At 43.0% G+C, this 25,225-nt stretch overlaps 6 protein-coding genes across 6 annotated transcripts; 3 read left to right on the top strand and 3 right to left on the bottom strand.

Moving 5' to 3' along the window:
• The first annotated feature begins 349 nt into the window (after positions 1 to 349).
• On the top strand, positions 350 to 2,900 carry LOC131267021 (leukocyte surface antigen CD53). The gene is made up of 3 exons (XM_058269764.1): positions 350 to 448; positions 2,026 to 2,529; positions 2,591 to 2,900. Exons 1-3 carry the CDS (start codon positions 350 to 352, stop codon positions 2,735 to 2,737), a joined length of 750 nt encoding a protein of 249 aa, XP_058125747.1. The 3' UTR covers positions 2,738 to 2,900.
• Positions 2,901 to 3,369: 469 nt separating this feature from the next.
• On the bottom strand, positions 3,370 to 4,652 carry LOC131267019 (probable malonyl-CoA-acyl carrier protein transacylase, mitochondrial). The gene has a single exon (XM_058269762.1). The coding sequence runs from the start codon at positions 4,627 to 4,629 to the stop codon at positions 3,439 to 3,441; it is 1,191 nt and encodes a 396-aa protein (XP_058125745.1). The 5' UTR covers positions 4,630 to 4,652; the 3' UTR covers positions 3,370 to 3,438.
• A 157-nt stretch (positions 4,653 to 4,809) lies between these two features.
• Positions 4,810 to 6,156, bottom strand: LOC131267017 (cytoplasmic tRNA 2-thiolation protein 2). The gene is made up of 2 exons (XM_058269760.1): positions 5,163 to 6,156; positions 4,810 to 5,096 (listed from the first exon to the last, which is right to left on the bottom strand). The coding sequence occupies exons 1-2, from the start codon at positions 6,154 to 6,156 to the stop codon at positions 4,828 to 4,830; spliced, it is 1,263 nt and encodes a 420-aa protein (XP_058125743.1). The 3' UTR covers positions 4,810 to 4,827.
• A 1,140-nt stretch (positions 6,157 to 7,296) lies between these two features.
• LOC131267012 (uncharacterized) lies at positions 7,297 to 15,407 on the top strand. Its single transcript, XM_058269755.1, has 4 exons — positions 7,297 to 7,401; positions 7,843 to 9,107; positions 12,693 to 12,871; positions 12,986 to 15,407. Coding segments are annotated over exons 1-4 (2,214 nt in total). The 5' UTR covers positions 7,297 to 7,399; the 3' UTR covers positions 13,754 to 15,407.
• Positions 15,408 to 15,694: 287 nt separating this feature from the next.
• Positions 15,695 to 17,419, bottom strand: LOC131267016 (b(0,+)-type amino acid transporter 1-like). Its single transcript, XM_058269758.1, has 4 exons — positions 16,942 to 17,419; positions 16,584 to 16,854; positions 15,877 to 16,520; positions 15,695 to 15,795 (listed from the first exon to the last, which is right to left on the bottom strand). Exons 1-4 carry the CDS (start codon positions 17,417 to 17,419, stop codon positions 15,731 to 15,733), a joined length of 1,458 nt encoding a protein of 485 aa, XP_058125741.1. The 3' UTR covers positions 15,695 to 15,730.
• Positions 17,420 to 22,601: 5,182 nt separating this feature from the next.
• On the top strand, positions 22,602 to 23,887 carry LOC131267020 (nitric oxide synthase-interacting protein homolog). Its single transcript, XM_058269763.1, has 5 exons — positions 22,602 to 22,828; positions 22,894 to 23,108; positions 23,189 to 23,498; positions 23,574 to 23,682; positions 23,749 to 23,887. Exons 1-5 carry the CDS (start codon positions 22,653 to 22,655, stop codon positions 23,818 to 23,820), a joined length of 882 nt encoding a protein of 293 aa, XP_058125746.1. The 5' UTR covers positions 22,602 to 22,652; the 3' UTR covers positions 23,821 to 23,887.
• The last annotated feature ends 1,338 nt before the right edge of the window (positions 23,888 to 25,225 follow it).

The following is a 25,225-nucleotide window of genomic DNA, read 5'->3' as shown; positions in this document are numbered from 1 at the left end:
TAGGAACGTGCGTGCTGTAGGGCCCTTCGGGACAAACGGAACCGAGTGTACATAGGGCCCGAAGTAAACAGCTATATTCTAATGACCACGGGCCACCGTCGGGTCAGTATCGTTCTGGCGGTCGAAAGGATTTGTTGGCCAAAGCACATTCTCCTGGGAAAAATCACACCCTTTACGAGCAAGGAAGCCTGTATCCAAACCGAATTCACAGTGTACAGTGATTAAAGGATAAAAGGATATAAAAATTTCAGTTTCTTAAATCGCTGTCCAGTTCTTGGATTTGCGTCCGAAAGTTACCAACTACAAGAAGTTTTAAGAGTTTCTTAAAGACGTTTTTCTACTTTCCACGATGAAATCCAAGCTGATGGACAACATTCGCGAGCGATTGGATTCCTGTGGGACCAAGACTATCAAATATTTACTATTTGTGTTTAATCTAATTTTTGCGGTAAGTTCTTAACGTGCTCCAGTGTTTCTCATACGCAATTTTAAACCTCGAGGACTCTCAAATGTGGTTTGTTCTACAAAAACGTGAAGGACCACGCGAGGCTATGTATTTTATGTGTTTGTGCGTACGTTTGTGGGGGTCATTGCTTCAAAGAAAGCACAGAATAATATTATAACCGTTTTCCGAAGTATTTTGTTTATCGCATGCTAAACCCCAATAATAAGTGATGTTGTATAATTGTATGGTCGGGCTGGGATTGGTCCTTGATTCTCAGTGGTTGATAAAAATATGCTTTGTTACCACTTTGCGGTGATATGGCATTCGACCTACCAGGAAAGGGGTTACGATTAGCAATTCAATTGTCGTAAAGTGCATAAAGTAGGTGAATGAGATAATAAAATAGGTCAGAATGAGTAACCTCAGCGCCCGGGCAACCTTTAGCACTCACTAACCTTTAAGATTGATCGCCTATCGCATTCTTAAGTTTTGTTAAAAAAACAAAATTAAATGTTATGCTGTTTGTGACAAAGTCAACTATTTTATTTGTTTTAATGTTCATCAAAAAGCTATATCCCATTATTTTGACGGAGATTGATTAACACGTGGTTAGCCAACACGCGGGTCGCAAGAGCCCACGGTGTATGTTTATCAGGTTCTCTCAGTTCTATAGCAATTGATTTAAAAAATGTTAAATGACAGTATCAGAACATTTAATAAAATGCATATCTAACACAAATCATATAAAACAAATTGGTATAATATCAAAAGATATATTCTTGTTTTCGATCTTTGTGGAAATAAACTAGTAAGAATAAACCAAATAAACGATGAAAGTGTATTTTAGAGAATTTAATTGATAGCATAAGTATATTGATAGAAAATGTTTACAATTGTTTCTATTTGCATTATGATACTCATTCTGAGTTAATTTGCTGGAACGGCGTCCATAAAATTTTGCTTCAATGGAATAAGTTTACTTAGCTTAGCTTTATTTAAACTGAGCTTGAAAAACTTACCTTCCTTTTATTTGTTAATTTATCAGCTTTAAACATGGATAAAACTTAGCGTTTGGATAAAACTGAAAAGAAAAGTTATATCAAATTAATTAATTGAAATATGATTGTACACTTTGAATTGCTTATTTAATCAAATTCTTTGAAATGCAATATTATATAATCTGAAATAGGCAAGAAACAAGGATTACCTTAACGTTACCGTGCAAAGAATGATGTTAGAAGGTAAAATAGCCATCGTAGGTTTGTGTCCATTTACAACGATCAATAGATAATGGCTTGTCGAGGAGCCCGTATTAATAGGTAACAGGACCCCACGCTAACAAGTACTTCAAGTACGTTGTAGCTTGAAGCCTTTATTTCCAAAAAAAATCGAACGGCGAAAGTTACCGAACAAGAGCTCTTTTTGGCCTTCACGTCAGCGCCATGCATAATGAATGAAAGGCGTTTGGTCGACCGGAAGTGCGTTATAGGGCTTCATGTTTAGATCGATTAGACATCCATTTACATGTTCCGTGGCATCTAATGACTAATTCTTTTACTTCATGGCATTTTCAAATGTAGATTTCTGGACTGATCCTGCTTGTGGCAGGCATCATCGTGCTGGTAGATGTCAACGACTATCAGCATTTCGTGCAGGACCGCCTAATGGCCCCACCTGTGGTCTTGATCGTGGTTGGATCCTTCGTGTTTCTGGTTGCTTCCCTCGGTTGCTATGGCGCAATCAAAGAGTCTCCAAAGCTGTTGAATGCGTTTGCCGTCTTCCTGTTGATAGTGTTCTTGATCGAGGTGGCCGTGGCGGTGGCGGCGATCGCTTTCAAGGCCGATCTGCAGGATGCACTTCGCAAACAGTTGGACAAATCGATCGCTCGCCACAACAGTGCTGACATGGCGGCCTGGGACAGCGTCCACAAGCAGATGATGTGCTGCGGTATCCAGGGACCGAAGGATTGGTACGACAACCTCAACAAAACTATGCCCGCCAGCTGCTGCAAACCAGACCTGATCGAACCGGAAACAAACGATTGCAAAAATGCACCACCACTATTCATGGATCGTTACTATCAGGTACTTAGACAAACTGGAGAGGAGCTTGGATGGAAATAACCTTGTATAAATTTCACTACAGGATGGCTGTCTCATGAAACTGGAAGATCATTTCCACAAAAATGCAGTAGTTTTGATTGCCGTTGGGTTCGCAATTGCCATTTTCCAACTCTTGGGGGTATTTTTCGCCTGCTGGTTATCGACTGCTATCAAGAGAAGCCACGCCTAATGAAACGACCTGGTGTGAGGAAAAATACTGTAGCAGCCTTAAATCAATGTAAAAATCCAACCTTTTTCCCATAGCAAAGCTCTAAACAAACAAGCAGACTAACATATAACATGATGGAATAACACAACAGTTACTTGGAAAAAGTTACCTAATGTAGTCTAATACTGTTACCCTCCTGTACTTTAGTTGAGAACACATTATATATTTCATGATAATTATCTTATAAGCTTGCTAAGAGACGTTGTATCGCTTATCACGCATCGGAAAGTCATAGGATAGTTCTGCTGGCGGCCCAATAACCATGTGGAACCTTCATGTATAGCTATTTTCAATCAAAGCAATAAGAAGGAATCACACAAAAAATAGCATTATAGATAATAAAGATTCGTTTCAAATCATGTGCATGTGTAGTGTTTTGTTATGAAAATTTTCTAATAAGAGATTCATTATAACTCGATTACTTTTACACACTTTGCTTAAATAAACTAAAAATAATTAAATTTAATTATAAGTGAGTTATGAATTGTCATTTGATGTATGTGATCTAAAAAAAAAGAAAATATTTATAGTCATCCCTTTCGTATGCAAATTCGGATTAGTTTTATTTACATTCGGGAAGCAAAATATTATTTGTTGGTTAAAGAATTTATTCGCCTAACATCTTATTCTACTTTCATTGCCCCGTTTTAAGAACAACACTTCTACGCTTCCACATTCAACGCAGAGTCCCACGCCTTTGCATTAACCTGTTTTAAGATAGCTTTTAGACCCTTACCGGGACCACATTCGAATGTCCGAGGAAAATACTCCCCCTGTTTCCTTTCGTACATAATGTGCAGCAACTGCTCCCACTTGACCGGCCGAACAATCTGTTTCGGCAGCTGGCCTACGATGTGACCAGCATTTTTGTACGTCTTACCATCGACATTCGAGTGCACGCTGATGATGGGATCCTCCACCTTAATCTTGCGCAGGGCGGTAGCAAAAGGTTCCACAGCCGATTGCATGAGTTCGGTATGAAAAGCCCCACTGACGGGCAACCGCTTGAGGCGCCGAATGTTGAAACGTTTCGCATTCGCTTCCAGAAACCGTAGCGCTTCCTCATTCCCCGCCAACACCTTACAGCCTGGGTAGAGATAGTTCGCAACCCGGCAGTCTGGATTTTCGATTCCTTTTTCGATGCACCAATTTTTCGCCTCCTTGCACGCATCCCCGATACGTCCGTCCGCCCCGAAGAGGACCGTGGCCATTCCACTTTTCGTTTGCTGGCTCGCCAGCTGCATCGCTTCCGCGCGAATCTGCACCAATCGAAGACCCTTGTCGAAGGGAATGGCACCGGCGAAAACGAGTGCCGTCAGCTCCCCTAAACTGAAGCCGGCCGTTGCGAAGCAGTTTTCGATCGCATTTGGTCTTTCTTCGCGCAGCTGCTCCAACGCGGCCAGGGATGTGACCATTACGGCCGGTTGGCAGTACTTTGTCTGGTCGAGCTTACTCTTGGGGCCTTCGATGCAGATCTTCAGCAGATCGTACCCCAGCACTTCGTTAGCGAGGGCAAAAATATCGCGTGCCCCTGGGAACTTCAGTAGTTTCGAGCCCATTCCCACGTACTGGGCACCTTGTCCGGGGAACAGGATAACATTCGTTTCCCTAGGATCGATCTTTGGCCGTACAGCTTTTTTCGACTGGTCGCGCGTGATATATGTGCCGGCAACGTACGGGAGAGTTGCCCAATCGTTGGCATCGCTTGGAGATTGGATGTCTTCGAATGTGGCGGCATTGTCTAGCAGTTCCTTCACTTTTTCGCTCCCACTTGATACTGGTGGTATTTTAGCGTCCGTGCCAAGAAGGCGTAATGAACGGTGCAGCTTGCGATGGAAAACTCGAAACAACATTGTACTGTTTACAATTAAACACTCTCCCGGCATGCGTCTCTGACGTAAACGGTTGTCATCTGAGTTGTCATCCGAGAAGCTTCAAACATCAACGGTCAACAAAGGAGTAAATACAAATTAGAGGAATTGCCAAGAAGGCCAGAAGTTATTTCACATAATTTTAAACCAAACAGCTATGCATGCATGAAAATATTCCATTTATTTGTCAATATCTACAAATATATTACGACAACCGTGGCACAAATTTTTCATTAGATCATCATGCTTCTCTCCCGCCTCGCCATTAACGGCACGCTCTGCGTCGACCTCCATCCGTTTGGACTTTTCTAATATTTCATCATGGTTACAGGAAGCATTTATTCTCGACGACACAAGCCGCGAGTATTCCGTTGCGAACAAAGTTTTCGATCCACGGTAGTCGAGTAAAGCTCCACAGAAACAACATTTACCATGAACATGATCCTGCTCTTGTATGGTTAGGTTTTTGTCAAACAATGCCAGAAAGCTATCGTTTAACATTCGGTTATTCGAACCGTCTGATGATTTGGGAGCATCAAGTTTATCGCCAGTGCGAAACACGGTTGAGACGGTCGATGGAAAACTTTGCTGTAGGTTATCAATGAACGCAGCGGTTAGGTTTTGCAGGCTTGGCTTATCTCCAAAATGATCCACGTTCGGAAGATAATCCAACTTCATTTCGCTGTACTGCAAATAGTTTTGGATTTCATCGGGATTGATGTCACGTACTGGTCGTATGATCTTAACCGTATCATCACGATCATCACAAAAGGCAACGTCTTGAGCCAGGGTACAGCCGCGTCCCAGCACCACGTTCGAGAGAAGAGTTTTCGCCAAATCGACTCCAATGTCCGATAGAAACACGTAGGCGCAGCTAAGCTCTTTAGCTATTTTTCTATACGTTTGCATACGTATTTGTTGTAGAAGATCCTGTTTCGATGTAACAGAGCGAACTGCGTTGATAGTGTGTATAAGTTGTGCTTCCTCCTGGTCGAAATCAGTTGAGGAAAAGCTATCATTCTGTGGCAATTCAATGTACTTTCCGGATCCACTTGTGGTGTAATATGATGGGAAGTTGAATTGCCTTAGAACGCTTAACCGCCTCGATAATTGTTCTTGCCTTCGTTCCGGTGTTTGGGTCACGAAGCTGTCGTCCACAAAAAGCAGCACCGGCACTATGCGAAGCTGCTTGAACGAATCCTGCTCCAAACCAAACCTTATCATATCCAGAAGCGTAACATTTTCCGCCGTCCCGGTATATATCACAAGTACACGCGATCCTCGACGGACTATCTTCGATGAGCCCAGCGATGCTCGGAATTTGTGTCGCACATAGTTGAGAAAGCATTGCCGGCACTGTGGATCCTTCAAATTCAGCTTTAAAACCGCAGGTTCTGAATTGCACTTCCGGCATATCTCGTTCCCTGCCAACTCGAGTTGAGGGGTGTTTTCCTTCATAGCGTGCTCTCCGCCATCATCACCAAAATCATCCTCTACAATACTGCACATTATCAACTGGAAGAGAAAATTAGAAATGGGGATTCTAAATTCTGTTGTTTTGTTTTGAAAATTTCACAACACCATGCTAAATTGTTGGTTGGTGTTTTGACAACCTACAAACGAAGCGTTTAGTGGTGAAAACGCAGGAAAGGATTTACGAATCGACTCCGACTCCGTCTATCTAAAACGAGAAAATTATCCAAAGGAATGATAGATTTAATTACGAACAAAACGGGAATGTAGTAAATGATTTCAGAATATTTTTAAGCTTCAAAATTATGATTTTATTGGTGAATTATGCAATCTGAGATAAAAATTATGAATTCGGCAGTGCACATCTTTTAACCACCACTAGTAAATATGTCAAATCGTCAACCGGTTATTTGCGGTTATTGACGGTAAAAAACCGTTTCACAACAATCTCAGTCCAGACTAGTGATGAAAAGTTCGAATTCCTACTACGCACTCGAATCGCCAAATCCGATTCCCATTCAATCAAACAGTCGCGAGACGATGTAAACCAACCTATGCCGGTCTAGTAATTGAATATCCAGTTTTGAATTCCGATCAAACCACAACTGATAACTTGCTTTTTCCGTAATAAAAACGAGCCGCACATTTCCGAAGTGAGGATAAGCGTTGTACGTAGTTCTCACTTCGGAAATGTGTGGCTCGTTTTTATTTCGTAATGAAGCCCAACTAACTTGGAAACATGCATCATGATGACCGGAGACAGTGATTTGTAATAGTGTCCAAATAACTTTCTCAATGTAGAGTCTTACTTTTAATAAAAATACGGTTAAAATGTGAATCAGGTTTTAGTCAGAATCTGAAACTACGCTATCCAGCGTTCGTTTCGAGTAAACTGAATCATCATCAATCATATCGACTCACCACATTACTTATTTCACTCACCTCGAGTCTGAATTGGGTCATATTAAATTTAAATAGATTCAAATCAAATCTGAACCAAATTATGTCAGAAACAGAAAAAAACTGATTCAAATCCAAAGAGCATCAAAACTGATTCCAATCTAGTGTTGCACGAAAAATGAGATTTGGATCCTTTGGAATTCGTCAAGGAAATGAATCTTGAAATCTTCGGAATCCCGATTCGTGCAACACTAGTTCTGAAAATTTTCAGTCGAAGCCAATACTTGTGAAGTGAAAGTTCGTGCTTATCGCATCACGAATTTTATTAGCCCGATTTTGCTTCGTTATCAGCAACAGAAACCTTCAGTGCTTGTTTATAATGTAAGTAACTTAGCTTTTTAACCTTTTTACATCACACAACACGCACGAAACGAGTTATTCATCTTTTTAAATGGCATTGAAAATTTCATCATTCGGTGGGGGCTCCGCAAAGTAATTTCCAAGATGGCGGCGATAGAAAAAACTAGTTTCTTTTGCGTTTGCCTAACCCTAATTATGGACGATAGTTTTCATTGGCTATTTGTATTGAAATATCTCCCTATTTTAAGGAAACTTCTTATTTTCAACCCTCATATAGAAGAATTTAAAAGAAATTCTGAATAGTTCAAGTGCATTATGATGTATTGATTTTTTTTTTTTCAACATGCCATAGCAACCTGGCTTGCTGAAATTTTTTTGTTTGAGAATGAGTCGGCGCACTATGATTGGAGTTTGTGTTTCACTGTTCGACTCTTGCTAATTAGCTTTTTCACGTTCGCGCAGGTACGGAAATCGCCCACAAATTGGAAGCGGTGGATACAGCCGTGGTGGAATGCAGGGTGGCCGTCCAGGTGGTCCGATGGGTGGTGGATTCCGTCGTGAGGGTGGAGCTGCTGGATACGGTGGAGGCAACGGGGGATCGTTCGACCGTCAGTCCCAGAATGGCAAGAACCTTCGAACACTGAAATGGGAACCGGAGGATCTTACGCCGTTCGAGAAGAATTTTTACCAACCCTCCGCTGCGCTTGTAGGCATGGCCACGTCGGAGATTGAAGGTTATTTGAACAAGCACCAGGTCACCCTGAAGGGTCGTGAGGTGCCGCGTCCCAGCATAGATTTTGAGGACGGCGGTCTACCGGTCTACATCATGGAAGAACTGAAGCGACAAGGCTTCAGCAAGCCCACGGCCATCCAGGCCCAGGGCATGCCGATTGCATTGAGTGGCCGCGACATGGTGGGAATTGCTCAAACCGGCTCGGGCAAAACGCTAGCGTACGTTGTGCCGTCGCTGGTGCACATTCAGCACCAGACGAGCATTCGGCGAGGCGATGGACCGATCGCGCTTATTCTCGCACCCACTCGCGAGCTGGCTCAGCAGATCCAGCAAGTGGCGACCGACTTTGGTTCGCGCGTCAGTGCGAACAATACTTGCGTTTTTGGTGGTGCCCCGAAGGGACCACAAATTCGGGATCTCGAGCGAGGTGCCGAAATTGTGATTGCCACCCCAGGACGATTGATTGATTTTCTCGAGCGTGGTATTACTAATCTGCGCCGCTGCACCTATTTGGTGCTTGACGAAGCGGATCGTATGCTAGACATGGGATTCGAGCCGCAGATTCGCAAGATTATGGGGCAGATCCGTCCCGATCGGCAGGTGCTGATGTGGTCCGCCACCTGGCCGAAGGAGGTGCGCAATCTGGCCGAGGAGTTTTTGACCGACTACATACAGATTAATATCGGCTCGCTGAACCTGTCGGCAAACCACAACATCCTGCAGATTGTGGATGTGTGCGAGGACTACGAAAAGGATCAGAAGTTGATGAAGCTTCTGACTGAGATTTCAGCGGAGCCCGACACCAAGACAATCATCTTCGTGGAAACGAAGCGTCGCGTGGACGACATTACACGCGTTGTGAACCGCAACGGATGGCGTGCGGTGGCCATTCATGGGGACAAATCGCAACAGGAACGGGATTACGTGCTTAGCACCTTCCGCAACGGGCGCCAGGGTATCCTGGTGGCCACGGACGTTGCTGCGCGAGGCTTGGGTAAGTGTTTACGCTCCGGTAACGACCGGCATTATATTTCACCAGGTATCCGATGATCTACTTTCACCCTCCAAGAATATGTCGTTACAAATTAACAATGGTTAAAAGCGAGAAAAAAAGATGCTCCAAAACATAACAAATGGTAAATGTAGAGACCGACGTCTAGTCTGCTGTCCTGTATTGGATACAGGGTTTGCCCCGGAATGCACGCATGCAGCCATATTAGAGCAAAAAATAGGAAGGATTTGGCATCGATTAAGGAAGGATTTGGCATCGATTAAGAAGGAATCGAATTCTCACATCCAAACGTTTCAATTGTCTAATTTCCAGGATACAACAGTTAAAATGGAAGTTGTTGAGATGTTATTTGAGCAAAAGTTGAATCATTTCTTTTCAAGTCAAGTAAGATCGTAAGCATTCAATTAGGGACACATTCTCTATGTAGTAGTTACTGTTAAAAGAGTGATTAATAGTATCACCTTGCCGATTTCGATGCTTATGCTGCGAACCGGGCCACCGAGATGTCAGTCTGCATGTTTACCAGTTAGATCTGTTAATAGTAATTGATAAATTCTGTTTCAAACCTCACACCAAAACACACGTTCCGAATTTGTTGTTCTACATTATTCGTACAATACATCTGTACTGTTGGGATAGTTATTCTGCGTTCAACGCCTTGCATTGGCAATGGACCACTCTATTTCTCGCTAGCAATCTTACATCATCTGCAATTGTTTGTCATGCATCACCTTCTTCAACTAAATATCTTACAAAGCGCAATACTAATGGGCATACGTGCGTTGTAAACGCTAAAAACCCACAAAAAAAATAAACAAATCGAAAGAGAGGCGAACATTGGATGAGCGAAAAAGCGAATGGCAAACCTTGTCAGTCAATTGATAACTGGCCGAGATCTCTATATTTAACAGCAGTAGTTACGATACGTTCAAAACATGATGGAAAAATTAAGAGTGCATTATGGTTAGGTAATGAAGTGGTGGAGCCAAAACAGACATTTAAAAATGTAATGATGTGCTATCTCCGTGACAAAAAGATTCTCTTAGTTGTGGCGCAGCAGCTGAAGAGTGTGTCACAAGATAAGCACGCACGCGGCAAGTCACACCTGCTTATAGGGATATTCTTCTGTATTTGTTTAGAGCATTTGTTTCCGTTCGTTGTTCCGTCCAAGGAGTGGGATAGGAGGAGAAAATCCAAAGATACGGTTTTATGTATTTCCTGTATTCACAACCCAATCACGATACCAATCCCTTAAACGTAAGATTTACAGCAATCAGTACGCGTATTCAGTACAGCGTCTATCTCCCAGAGCGCCGATCGTCATCGTTGGAGCAGGTAAGTATGCTTTTATGGGTGCTCTAAACAATATTTCTTGCAGTTACTTCCCATTGTTCCGCTCAGCTTGGTTCAATGCAGTTGCACTGTGGAAGCATTTGGAGCGAGGTTCGGGTAAATTAACATTAATAATTTCTACTTATCATAATCGTGAATACCAGGAAAAATATAAAATTAAGTCCGTTTAAATTCGCATGGTTCTTGGCGGTTCATCTAGATGACGGTTTAGGGCCGAAAATACTATCACGCGGCTTCGCGTGCATGGTGTAGCCAAAACCTTAAAAATAGTAGGCGAAACAAATATGGATGCAGTTGAACGCGAGCAGTGTGCTTTGCTTTTTTTTAAATTAAAATTCACTAGGCTTTAAGATTCGATATATCATAAGCTCATAGGGTCGGGAATGGACTCTCATCTATGATATAGCGTCCTCACTTACCATTTCCTAATGCGTGAAACACAGCGATGTGTGTGTGTCAAGGTCTGTCGGCAATTATGTCGGTAGATTTTGCGGAAACTTTAGCGAGGTGTAGCTATGGCACTAGTCTTCCCCATCTGAGGTATCGATGGACATATGAACGTGTATTAATGTTTGTCTTTGGTTCCCTCATTCAGTTGCGTTATATCGGTTTTCTCATACCCGTCCTTTATCGTTGTCGTTGTGTCATTTGCGGTCCGATAGGGGATCCGGGGAAGAGACTCGATTGCGCTTGTAAAACTAACCTGGCCACTCTGCTGAAACCTTAGTTATAATTTATTTTTATTGCTATATTAATGGATATTTCTTCACTCACCAGATAAGCTCTAATTACATCTTTTCAAGATGCTACGATATGGTTATGGTGACATAGGGAAAGAATTGCAATTTTATAATATGCAAAATAAGCTCCGTACTCGTACCGATGCAATTAGCTACTTTTAACTAGTTATTTGTTCGTTATTTTAACATTTTTAATTAAAACGTTGTTGCTATTGTCCTGCGTTAATGTACCTATTTTCAAGTAATAAATCCGGTCTAAGTACGGTATACTATCTTCAGAGGAAATAAATAGTCAAGTGAAGTTATCCTAATTGATTTTCTGTTCTAAAGTTCGGTCAGAAGTCTGTCACCAGGTAACTTCTCCAATATGTGATTGTTTCATGCACCTCAAAAATAATGAACCTGTATTCTGTCTTGTTTTGTTCGCAAAGCGTTGTATAACATCATCTTACATGTCCAGCACCTTCAAGTATGCTGTGCAATTTATATTACCTAGAAGACAATAGCTTTGTTTTTATTTGCGTGAGTGAATCGCGATTAGATTAGGAACTACATTTCAATACAAGTGTGATCTTCTGGCCGCCATTGGTTTGACTGTACAAAGGATGAAATCGGTTTTTTGTGTACTTGTGCGAAACGACGAAATATTATTCAAAGCATTTGGATGGTATTTTACTTTCTCATGCGATACGCCTAAGTAAGCATAACAATTAGCATGCTTCCAAGTGTTTCAAAATTGTGTTGATTAGATTGGTGTTACAAGGACAAATTGTTAAGAAAATTAATACAAGACTTTTTCAAATTACCTTCGTTGGGTTGCGGACAGGAACAAACTATTACGATTACTTCAGATTTCTCCTAACGAAAGTGCTGCGTGTGGTGTTTGATAAGATGTTACCTAGTACTGTTGTACATTTTATCATCGAACCTGTGTGCTATGAACATCTGTGGTTTATCGTTGTTTGTCCTCTGCACACCAACCAACCAACCAAACTCCCGTTCGTGCAGATGCAATGGATGATTTGTGAGATGTTGACTGAAGAAAAAGAATAATGTTATCCCACGTTGCTACATTCTTCCGTTAAAAACTTGTTTTCCCATACGTGGTTTACTTTTGCCTCAGTTGATGCGCTCTTATGACTCGAGGATACCATCCTCTGGTCTATGGCAGTTACAATGAACTGCAGGTTGAGCAGCCAACCCCTCTATAGTCTCTTTTCCTCCTTCACCACCCAAACTTCACTTTTCCGTTATCCATTGATGATTCTCCCATAGTTTCTGTTTGAGATAAAATAACTTATTTTTGAACTCAGTATCAGCTTTTACGATTGTGTGTTGTTGTACACTACTCTTCGTGTATGTGAGAGATGGCGAAAATGTCTCCTTTTGACCAACCCACGTTCTTTCCACCATTAAAACTACTTGAAACCAATAAGCAATAACACAAGCTTCCCCGTGTGTCACATGCCTCCAGATGTGGAAGACGTAAAGTTCGTAATCAATTACGACTATCCGTCGAATTCGGAAGATTACGTGCACCGGATTGGCCGAACGGGACGTTCGAATAATACCGGCACCGCCTACACTCTGTTCACCAACTCAAACGCCAACAAAGCTAACGACCTGATCAACGTGTTGCGCGAAGCAAATCAGGTAAGTAACGGCACGGCACATGAACGATGTTTCTTGTTTCAGATTGGCTGCATTTTAGAGTGTACAGCATTAATTTTGATTTGCTTCTTCTTACGTTTTTCGCATTGTTCGCAGGTTATTAATCCCCGTCTCGTTGAGCTTGCCAAGCCGAACATGGGCAAGGGTCGCCAGCGGTACAATAACAATCGCTTCGGTGGACAGCAAAACCGTCCTCCCCGGGATGGTCCGTATGGCGGCGGACCCCGGCATGACGGTGGGGGACGATTCGGAGGCCAGCGTGCTGACGGCGGTGCACCTAAGTATGGCAGCATGAACCGGGTCGAGGGTGGTGACAAGTACGGTCCTCCACGCGGCGGTGCCGACAACCGTGGAATGGCGGCGATGTACGGCGCAGGCATGCCGCCCCAGTCGCTTGGTGGCATGGCGGTCGCTATGGGTGGAGCAAAACCACCTGGCATGAATGGAGCGGCGGGTGCGGCTGGTGGTGTCGGCCAGAGACAGAGTCGCTTCTCTGCACCCGTAACCCCGGCATCGGTAGCTGCTGCCGCTGCGGCGGCTGCATTTGTCTCCAGCTATCACCAGCAAGGCAAGTATGCGGGTGGGGCTGCCGGTCTAGTGGGAGCGCACCCGTCCGCCGGAGGTCCTGCTGCGGCTGCGTACGGAGCGGCCGCTTCCTCCTACAAACCACCGTCGGCAGGCAGTGAAGCCGCCCATCTGTACGGTAGTAGCGCCGGCTATACGGCCGCGAGATCGCAACCAGGCAGTGGAATCCCTACGTCGTCGGCAGCGGCAGCAGCTGTCGCGGCCGCCGCATACCAGTATGCGGCGAACGGAGCCACCCCTGCTTTCGCGTACCCTCCACCGCAAGTTGTGCTCAACTAAGCTCACAGCGTCGTACACACCCAGCCGCCCCTTCCATGTTCGTAGCTAACAGCTTCATTTAGACATTTCATTTTATATTATTGATTCACATCTATCCACTATGAAAGGCTCGTTTCACATTATAAACATTAGAATTACTAAAACATTCGATCTTCAATTCGAACTAACAAACTTCTTATGACGTAGGTTGTCTTTTAGCCGCTGCGTGTTTTATTTTAAGATGCGTTTAATTTAGAGATCCACCAAAACAGGTAACGACCGTGGCACGCGTGCCTCGGCGGGACAGCATTCTAGCATTAGAACAGCGATGCAGCCTGGATATGGATCACATCCACTGGCGCATGCAAATCGCCTGTCTAAATAAGTGCACCATGGATTCAAATATGCGTGATATATTTTGTTTTGTTTTTCTTCTACACATGATTGATGTAAGAGTATTCCTTTATTTATAACTCCCGGTTCGTATGCGAATGGAAAACAGAGGGTAGTTTAGATTGGAAGTGGGATGTTAGATGTGCAGGCTTTATTTAGAAAACGTTTGAAGGCGCAAAGCTTTCGAAATGTTCCGTTGGTCTCGTGTAACAAACTATTCCTCCTTCCACCATCCCCTTTTCTGACAAATAATGCGAATCGTCTGACGCCAGGATGAGTTATTAGGCACAATTCCCGTAGGCTTATTTTATGGAGAATTTAAATGATCTATGGGGCGGCGCACCCAATAAATTAGTTATACTTTATTAAAAAGTTTATTACAACAGAATAACTGCTCAATGGTTCGTAGACAGAAAATCGAACAGTAAAGCAACAAATGTGAAGATAAGAACAAAAAAATCATTTGTGCGTTTCACCACCCTCCCACGATTCTGATTTGAAATACTGTCTAGTTTAAGACACAAAGCAGAATAGCTTATCAAATTCCACAATTTAACAAAACAAAAATTTATATAAACAGATTTAAGAATTGCGCATGGGCGATTTTAAAAGTGTATATAAGAAAAAGTATGTCACCAGTAAATTTTCTCTTTGCAGGTACTAACAAATGAATTGAAAAGAACCGATAAAAAGCTGATCCAAGAAATAGAGCGTAGGAAATTATTCAATATACAGAATACGTAGAGATGTTTTACTATCTGTATGTTTCATATTAAGAGACTTTTAGAAAAAGAAAAGAAAACGATAAAAATGTAAAGCACAGTGTTAAACCCAACCACTATGTGCATGTCTTGAATTCATTATTGGTGATGTATAGAACTCATACAAACCAAGTAAAACAAAACGGAAACGGCTAATGTGTATAGAGTGTTTAAAATGTGTATCTCTCGTACAATTTATGGGTCAGTGTTTGAGCGCAAAGAAAGAACGCTCCGAATTTCGTTTTCATTTTGAACAAAAAATAAAAAAAACCTAATTAAAATTACTGTGAATTTTTCTAGTAATCCATAGAGAATAACAAGCGTAATTCAAACAAAATAGATTAGAATATTGGATTCTCTCGCATTGTCAAACTAAATGAAACTAGAGCTCCTTCACCTTACACTAGATGTGTATGTACTTGATTGTACCGTGGACCAATTTTCCTGAATCATTTGGGGACTTTGGACCGGAGTGTGGTTCGTTTTAGCCTGCAATAAAAGGGTGTTTAATTTGAGCAAAATATACCATTGAAATATCCCTTGGTAAACCCGGTACATTTATTACCAATCTTGAGAAACTAGACCCTTTTCACCCCCATGTGTTTTTATCAGATAAACAGATTCCCCTTATTACTTATTGCAACTTATTAGTTTGTTTCTTAGATTAGTTATTGCTAAAATCAGTTTTATTTTTGCTTCTTTGAATTCTTTTTTTGTCGTGTTTTATTAGCTCTCGCTGTGCAACTTTTCAGTTTCAATATCAATATAAAATATTTCTTTCATGTGCCTGAAAAAACAATCACAACAATTGCAAAACGTTTCCTTTTTATTTAAAAAAAAATCATTAATCTACTTTACTGGAAGAAGGCACAACTTCGAAGAGCACTTGAATGAGGTAAGTTAGTTTATCTAAAAGAAGAGAGAGAAATTGACATTTAGTCTTGCACAAAGCTTCTCCCGCAGAATCCAATTTTCGCGCCAAATACTTACTAATCCACGAGGGCCGCACTTTGTAATAAACGAACGGCGTGTAGACCAGCACTCCGCTGAGGATGAAGCCCACCGCGAACAGGTACTTGGGTGACGGGTCGCTGACGACCGGCACGATCGACAGAAAGACGGATACGGCTAACGTGATGTACGGCACGATCAGTGGCACTTTGTACGGTCGGTGCACGTTAGGTTGGAAACGGCGCAGGGCGAGCAGCGCCACGACGGCCGCTCCGTAGAAGAACCAGATCAGAAACGAAGCAAACTCGATCAACGTCTCGATGTTGCCGACCAGGATGAAGGCGAGTGCTAGTACGCCCTGCATGGCAACGGCTGGAGCCGGCGTTGCGCGACGCACGTGAATGTACGACAACGGTTCCAACATCTGACCCTCCTGGCTGGCGACGTAGCAGAGTCGTGTCACACCGAACTGGATGCTGAGGGCACAGCCGAACGTAGCCAGCGCTACCCCGAGTGGGATCAGGAAGGAGAACGAACCAAGTGCGCGATCCCCAAAGTCGATTCCGACCGCCTCCGAGGCGATCATCTCACCCATCGAGAGAACGGTCATGTAGGCGAGGTTCATGAAAACATACAGCCCGGTGATGATCGGTACGGCGATCATGATCGAGCGGGGAATGTTACTGTGGATGAATTGAGAGCGTTATACTCGAATTCGAGCGGCTTGCCTCGGGTCGTAAACTTACACCTCCGGATTCTTGATCTCCTCCGTAATGGTGGTCACGCTTGACCAGCCGTCGTACGCCCAGAGACCGTTGTAGAAGGCGAGCGCAATGTAACCGGGACTGCTATGGGTTCCCTCGAACCCTCCGGCCAAGTTCTCCGTGTTGCCAATCGCCAACTGGTAGATCCCACCGAAGATGACCACCAGACATGCGAACACTTTGCAGAACCCAAATACATTGTTGATCGTGACGTACAGCTTCACGCTGCTGAGATTGATGTACGTGATTATGCCTAGGGTCGAGGGCAACGGTCTGTATTATTCCATGCTTAATGAGGCGCTTCTCGTCGCTGAGACAAATCTGTTAATGCACTGCTTACCTAACCCTAGGATGCCGATAAGCTTAATCAGCAGGTGTAGATCGTCCGCCGGTAGATTCTCCAGGCCCAGCAAATGCCGGAAGGGAAGTATTGAGTATTCGGCGAATGTCAAGATGATGACGGCAATTTCGGCCGGCCGCAGAATCATCACGTACACCCAGGCGCAGATGAACGACGGCAGCGGGCCCCAGAAGGAGTGTGACTTTTTGAACGCCTCGATCAGGTAAGCATACTCGGCGCCGGACCGTGGCACCACCGTGCCCAGCTCGGCGAAACAGAGCGCTCCCAGCAGCGAGATGCCACCGCAAACGGTCCACACGACCAGACAGAAGCCGACACTGCCGGAATACTTGAGGGCTGCCGTGGGTGACACGAATATGCCCGAGCCGATCATGACGCTGATGATCACATTGATGGCCGACATGAGGCCCATCTCGCGCTTCAAGCCGCCGGCCTTCGGTTCCGCTATAGCCGTCATTTTGGCAACGGATCACTGGGTCCTCCGGGATGGATTACTTTCACCGTGCGGTGGACGTTATCGGACAATGGGCGGAAACAGAACTACTTCAATAGGGTACTTCGCTCAGACGGTCGTGCACATGCCAGATGGCTGCTGGTACATCGCTTCCACGGTGTGGGGGGTGCCGTGCCGCAGTAGAGGAAAACACGAAGCAGATCTGCAGAAATGGAACAATGAGGCATGTTTGTTATCACATTCAAAGTGCATGTGCTCCCGCTATCACTCGGAGTGTCTGTAGACTCATTGTATATGAGACGAATACCGAGCGATGACACGTTGACAACAGTGACATCCAGATGACGCCTTAACTTAATGGAGTCCTTAACCTAGGGAATCCTCTTATCATCTTTTCCCACGTGCTACCACATCACTGCGTCACAGAGGAAGCGAATGCATCGGGCTGCAGCATCGAGTTCGGACCAATAACCAATCGAACCAATGGCAACAAACCTTTTTGAAATGCTTATCGCCAAGATTCTCTGCTCTCGAGTACCCTCTTATCGGGTTAGATGCGGTGAATACTCTCCGTTTCCAGCACACTGAAAGGATTTCCTGTACCATTCAAATACGTATACATTTCTTAAACGCGTTATCTGAGGACAATCCGGGACTACGAATTGCTGTATCTTTAACGTCAAATTTTTGGAGGTCGATGCCGTAGATGATAGGCGATTGGCTTTGATCGATTGTTTGAGGGTTAAATGGCCCACGTGCTTATCTTCATTGGATTGTTTATATCAGCTGAACGAATGTAGGAGGCATGCTGGTGTAGGACTCATGTTATTGAAGAAGAACCGCTATACAGACACCAAATTTAACATTATACGCTTTCATTACTCAATTTTGATTTGATAATCACAAGAAAAACCTTATTTGCCGTCGCAAAAGAGTTCACTTTTTTGAATATCGGAATTATGATCTTCTCTAATGTTCGACTGGAGAGTGAAACATAGCTTCAAATTCAATCTGAGGCCAAATCAATCAGCTTTTCCTGTTTTGCCTCTCCTTGTCGCTTCCAATCAGTCAACAACAACAACAACAACATTCCTCGTGGTATTTGCATCTGTCCACTTATTAGCCGCTAGGCAATGTTCCACACGATTAGCTTCATTACGATTCAGCATGGTGAAGACACCATTATGTTTGTAGTAATGGTCGGGGGAAAACTGGCACACCTAACGACCGCAAGGTGTTAATTTATCCATGTTTGCCATTCATACGGATTTTGACGGTATACCGATGGATAATCAAAGAACTTTTCCCACCCAACCTACTCTACTACCTGTTCGTTTGCACTATCTACTAACACCTAGCGCCTAACAGATACTCAGTCTGTCTGGGCTTAATGCGCTCGTCATTGCGGTGTTATGTCGTCATTCGGTAAAGCCATTTCATTTAACATCGTTGAACCATGGAAGAAAATGTTGTATCATACAACAATTGCTTAATGATTGTATATCAATTCGTTCATTAATGGAGTTCAAATCGTTAAATGCATAAACCATACAATAAAGAAGATCTTCAGGAATCCGTTTTATCCAGTAACTCCCAATATGGTGAGGCTCCAGCCTAAGTGTTAGTTTTTTCATTAGAATCAACAGTAAGTAAACTTCATGGGCACACTTTTGGAATGGACTTCAACCAGTCAACCTCATAATAGGCCAATGCCAGTTTGTGTAGAAACATTTATTTTTCCTGCTTTCATACGCTTTTTAGTCGAAAATAAAATAGGATGGTCATATGCAAACAGAAAGGTGCTAACGAGTTTCTTGTTAGTGCTAAGAGTTTTGGCTCGTGGCATTTGCATTGCCGTCTCTTGTCGGATACGATAAGCGACGGACGAGTGCCTTGTCCTGCTCGATCAGACCACAGCCAGGACTGTTAGCCTGGGTAATCATTAATTCAGCCAAATTGCCATAGTCCATCATTCCTGCGTTTGCTTCGGGTCAATCCGTGACATGTGTTCGTTCACATTGACCTGCTTATGGCATTGAATCAGTCACATTCCGGGGGCCTTTTGGCAAGACTAGTAGCAAGATAACACCGTTGGCCGGGGCTGCCGGTCGGCAAGATGGAGGAGAGTTCGATGACGACAACCATACACTGATATTGATTTTATTCCGTCCCGCTACTCCGCGGACCACAGCGTAGGGACAGGAACGTAATTGAATTCGACCGGGGTGGTAGAGTTGAAATCGTTTAAATGTATCAAACGCCGGCTTTAGTGAAGTGGAGTCCGCCATTGCCGCCGGTAGGCTAGGAACACGTGCAAAGCACCCGTTCGTACTGTATTCCGACTCTTTTTGTTGGCACTATCCCGGTTTAATGGGATTAGATTGGAATCAATTTCCTATTGAGAACCACACTGTATACGAAAGTAGTCAATGCCTGTTGCACTTCATTTATTTTAGTACAAACACAAGGTTTCCAATTTCGATGTAATTTGCACTTCTGCTAGAATTGACATTACACGCAAATATGGTTGTTCGCTGAAGAAGAAGCTATGAAACAGGAAATTTCCATACTGCAGCTGGGCATTATAATGTACTCCATCAAATAGTGATAGGTCCGAAATACTGATAGAGCCTATCGGCCTTCATTGAAGATTTAACATTTTTCGATCGTTTTTGCTTCGAATTGTTTGCGTGTAAATTGGGCACTGATAACACTTTCATTAACGATCGCTGACATGTGAACCCTCGTCGTTTGGCATAATCTTCGAACAGTCCGTTTTGGTTTTTTCTACACTAATGTCCTCAGTTCGGTAATGCAGGAATAATAGCGGTTTTTATTTCGTCTAATGTACCTAAACCCGCGGAGGGCTTGACTTCCGAGCGGTTCTTACTTCCCGGTGTTGGGCAGATGGCATCAATCTGTCGATTGGCTCGATGGTAACGGCCTTACTTCTCGCTGAGCGATCCACCTCCGGTGAGGGTCAGCTTGATACTGCGGCAATTGCGCCTTACGACCCTCTGGTACGCGATGGAACATGTGCGATATGAAGAGGCTGATTCCAGGAGAGGAAATTGCTCTAGAGCGAAAACTTCTTCATTCACAACGGCGAACATTTTTTTTTGCGTGGTTAAATGTCCCGCCGGTGGAAGTATTCCGCATCTCCGACTGAATCTGTCCATCATCTCGGAGGAAACGGTAATTGACTAAGGTTGAATGAGTTATGCTGACCGATTAAATCTGTAGCATTTTTTTTTTTCTTTTTTGGCAGCGGTGCAAACGGTGGGCAATCTTGGTCCAAGTCGTGAGCATTTCTTATCATTTGAGCAGGCTTTTGTTGTTCAATTTAAATCGGAAGCATCTATTTCTTCTCCGTCTGGACAAGAGTGGCCATCCAGCATGAGACTGATATGAGGAGACGGATTTTTCTTTCTATTAAGACTCTCTTTTTTCCCATGGTTGGAGATTTTGGATTGGAATGTTGAGATTTATATGGAGGTTTGATGGTTAGCTTCCGTTTGAACGTGGATTTTTGATAGAAAATTTTTTAGAAGTGAAAAGACCAGAAGAAAATTAATTTAGAAATAAGAAATTTTAGCATTTTCTATGCCATCATATGGACAATGGAAAAGGATTTGATGAAGCGCCTAGCATAACGCTTCGCAAACAAAAGCAAAAGCATAATAAAAGAAATTGTCTGGCAATGGCACAAAAGCACATGGTAGCAGTACATGTTTGCTCGTTTGTGCATCAGTTCCCCCTTTCTTATACGTTCGTATGCCTTCTAAGAGGCTCAAGAATCCTTTCTTCATATTTCGCGACCAGTTTAAGATGGTGTGCTAGCGTAACTTTGTTCCAGGCGACCCTTCTCTGAATGCTGGTGTAAATTGTGTTGGTTATGATTTCCTGCTCATTATTATTATTATTATTTTGTAACCGGGTATATAATGGAAGGAATTATGCGATGGTGATCTTTATGTATATGACTTTTGTACATAAAACAATTTTTTAAATCAATTTTTAACAATTTTTTTATAATTTGTTTATCTACCATATTCTTTTTAGAAATGTTCAATTTTTATAAAAAACGTATTTCATGAAAAATTAAATCAGTGTATTTTTTTACAAATGTCTATTGACTAACAAAACTTCATAAAAGCAAACCCCCATTTACAACGTTTGCCTCGGCACACGAGAAGATGTGCCATGATTATAGCAGTCTATTCCAGGGGTCGGCAAAGTGCGGCCCGCGGGCCAAATCCGGCTCACCAAATGATTTTATCCGGCCCGTAAGAATATTTTAGTGCTTCATACAAAAAAACCCATCCCAATTTTTATCGGATTTGCCAGGTTTGTTTTCTTCCCAACAATGAAGATGAAAATTGTTTAACGAGGTGTTCCTGTTATATGTTTATCGATAACATTTTAAATACTTTATCTTTTCCCACTTTTTATGTAACATTGCTATTTAGAAAGTTCCTCTCTCCATTACAAAGGGTTTGAAAACATTAAAGCATCGTTTAAAGTATCCAGCCCGCGCCTTCTTCCTTTGAAGCCCTAACTGCGGCGGGTAATGCGGTAATAGCTGCTTCTTTTCCGCAGAAGTGGCTTTAAAAATCAGTGTCGATGCTCTTTTTCTAACACTGCATATCTTCAGGCATTTGCAAGCATATCGGAATACTCCCAAAGTTATGCAATTGATCGAACACTGGTACCGAGTGAACTGAGAAAAGACTGTAAAATTATCCAGTGTTCGATCCATTGCATACCATTGGGGGTATTCAAATATGCCTGCCAAATGTCTGAGAAAACGGTGTGCTAGAAAGAGTGCATTGCATCGCATGTCTATAGCTACGTTTGGCGAAAAGAGGCAGCTATTACCGCATTATCGGCCGCAGTTAGGGCTTCAATGGCACAGATTGTCATAATCATGAACTTTTCAATAAAAAGATATTTGGTCTGAAGTACAGGAAAACAGAATCTCCCATACAAATTGTATGGGCTACCTGGGTAAGTTGGTTGAACGTTTGCGTATGTAACACAGGTAAAGATTAACCAGGCGAAAAAGGTAGAAGCTTCCCTTGGAATCTAATACGATCTAAATTGTTATTTGATTTTATTTCAGTAAATTTGGCAGCACTGCCAGCTGTGAAGTGACATCTGTTTGTAAACAAAGTTCTAGAAGCACTGCTGTGTTTTACGCTCCCGATCGCAAAATTTGTTAAAAAATCGTTGAAAAATGACTCGCCACGCCAGAAATTGTACCGCAGGAGCAGTATATACGTACCACGAAAAGAAGAAAGATGCAGCGAATTCCGGTTTTGGAACGACATCACGCCGTATCGGTAAAGATTCGGTGAAAAGCTTCGACTGCTGTTCGCTTACTTTGCAGCCCTGTCGAAACCCGGTCATAACGTAAGTTCCCGACGCATAGCAGTATAGGCTTGTGGCAATAAACACGATTGTTCTTTCCATTGCAGTAAAGATGGCTTTCTCTTCGACAAGGAAGCTATTTTGACATACATCATTGCGAAGAAAAATGAATACACTCGCAAAATGAAGGAGTACGAGAAGCAGGTAAAACAGGACGAGGATGATCAGGCCGCCAAAGCTAACGCAGAAGAGCAGAAGAAACTACACAAGTTCATCTGTACCGAAAAGAACATTGTCAGTACTGCCACTGCAAGCACGATTGGTATGGACCACAGCGACATTCAACGAACGTTTGGGTCAGGCGTGAATTGTTTCTCTCATTCACTTTTTATGTTATTGCAGCCGAACAACCGAGCACCAGTGGAGCGATCTCTAACGTGTCGCTCGGCAAGCGAAAGGAACTTCCCAGCTTCTGGTTGCCTTCGCAAGCTCCGGCTGCAAAGGTATCCCGTATCGAGAAACCGGACAGTAAAGTGTACTGTCCCGTCTCGAATAAGCCGTTGAAAGCGAAGGATCTGATCGAGGTGAAGTTCACGCTGGTGAAGGATCCATCAGACAAAAAGTCACTGATAGCGAAGGAAAACCGATACATGTGCGCCGTGACACATGACATCCTGAACAACGCCGTGCCATGTGCGGTGTTGAAACCAACGTACGATCAATATCGACGATAACGTATATTGAATATACATTTGGTAATATATTTGTGTATTTATGTATCTTTCAGAGGAGATGTCGTCACTATGGAGTGTATCGAAAAGATCATTAAGAAGGACATGATACACCCTCTAACAAATGAAAAACTCACCGAAGCAGATATCATTCCCCTGCAACGGGTAATTTCCTAGCCCATCGCTTATAACATGCATTTTATTGATAGCGAATTATATTTTTCCCAACAGGGTGGAACGGGATTCGCCACCACGAACGAAAAATTGGAAGCAAAAGAGCAGAAACCATGTCTACAAGTTTAGCTAATACGTGTTTAATATAACCCAATTATTTTACCTGGAAAATTTAAATAAAATACTATGAATCAATCACTAGCAAACGATGAAGCAGTTTTAATTGTTGTGGACTTGTGGTAAAGAAATTTCTTACCTTAATCTTACCTTAAATTGAGAATGGAATTACTTATTGGTTGCCCGTTTTACGAGATATTCAATCCCACTCCAATAGAAAATTTAAATTAAAAACAGTTATGCTTGGCTAATGGAAAACTAAAGCCAATTTGAGGTCATCTGCATTAGCTTCCACGGAATTATATCATTCCGGTCAAGCACCCTTGCTGGGAACGGTCCAATCCGCCATCGTTGCCATTGGTCGTAAGGAGCACATGGCAATGAACAAATGATGCATCCTACGGTTTATAAGTGGCCGTAATGATAAGCGGCTGCATACTGGTCAATGCTGCAATGTAATTGTAGTACGATATCTATGTAGAATGCTAGTGGATTTGTATGTGAGTGTTTTTTTTTATCTAACCGTAACCTTCATTATTATGAGCACACGTGCAAGGGCTATTCAAACGATATGGCCTTGCGAGAACGTGTTCCGAGGGCGCTATCGAAGAATATTGGTGGGAAAGGGTTAGTGTATGCGTGCGCTAAAACTGCATCGCACGACGAGATGCAATTGTAGAGAGAAAATGAAAATGTTATCAAAACAGGAAGTAAATGTTTGCTATGACATGTTTACGGAAACCCGCTAAACGTAAAGCGTTTGCGGTTGTGGTGTTGCATGAGATTGTGGGCTATTTTGTGGTTACAAACTAAGTCATTCGAGGTCGGAATTAGATCTGATCACAATTGAAACATGAAGATAAATTTTTCAACATCTCGAACACCGGCTAATATTTTTGAGGAAACGTCAGTGTCTGTTTCTGTTTCCTACGATTCCCCATTTCATCCCGAGAGCTTGCTGGGATGCGCTATGGGTGTTTTTGAAGTTGAAGGCTGTCCCGTTGCACCTAATGCATGTCGAGATGACGTTGACGGTGATGACCGTGACTACCGAGCCAAGCCGCAGAGTAAGTGTGTGCGACCTTCGGCGATAGTTAACGTTTCATGGGGAACGGATAGGAGGAGTGCAGTGTGCCTACCATGCGCCATACTGGACAAGCGCGAGATCGACGACTACGACGGGTAGAGCTTGTTTGATTTGATAGTAGTCGTAGAAAGATGACTGGCATACATAAAAAAATTCAATGTACTACTAGTTGTCTAAGCTCGAGCAATTACAATTCAGCCTATTCACGATCGAGAGACTGAGGCGTTATAGACTCTATCAGTTGATAACGTTTGAAAAATTCTAGTAAGCCCTTAACGGGCAGGCATGACCAAGCTGTTCGTTGCGCCAAGAAGAAGACAATAATGTTAT

The sequence above is a fragment of the Anopheles coustani genome, chromosome 2 (assembly GCF_943734705.1).
Source record: "Anopheles coustani chromosome 2, idAnoCousDA_361_x.2, whole genome shotgun sequence".
Classification (NCBI taxonomy): Eukaryota; Metazoa; Arthropoda; class Insecta; order Diptera; family Culicidae; genus Anopheles; species Anopheles coustani.
The sequence above is the reverse complement of the archived record's forward strand: the minus strand, read 5'-3'. Positions and strand labels throughout refer to the sequence as shown.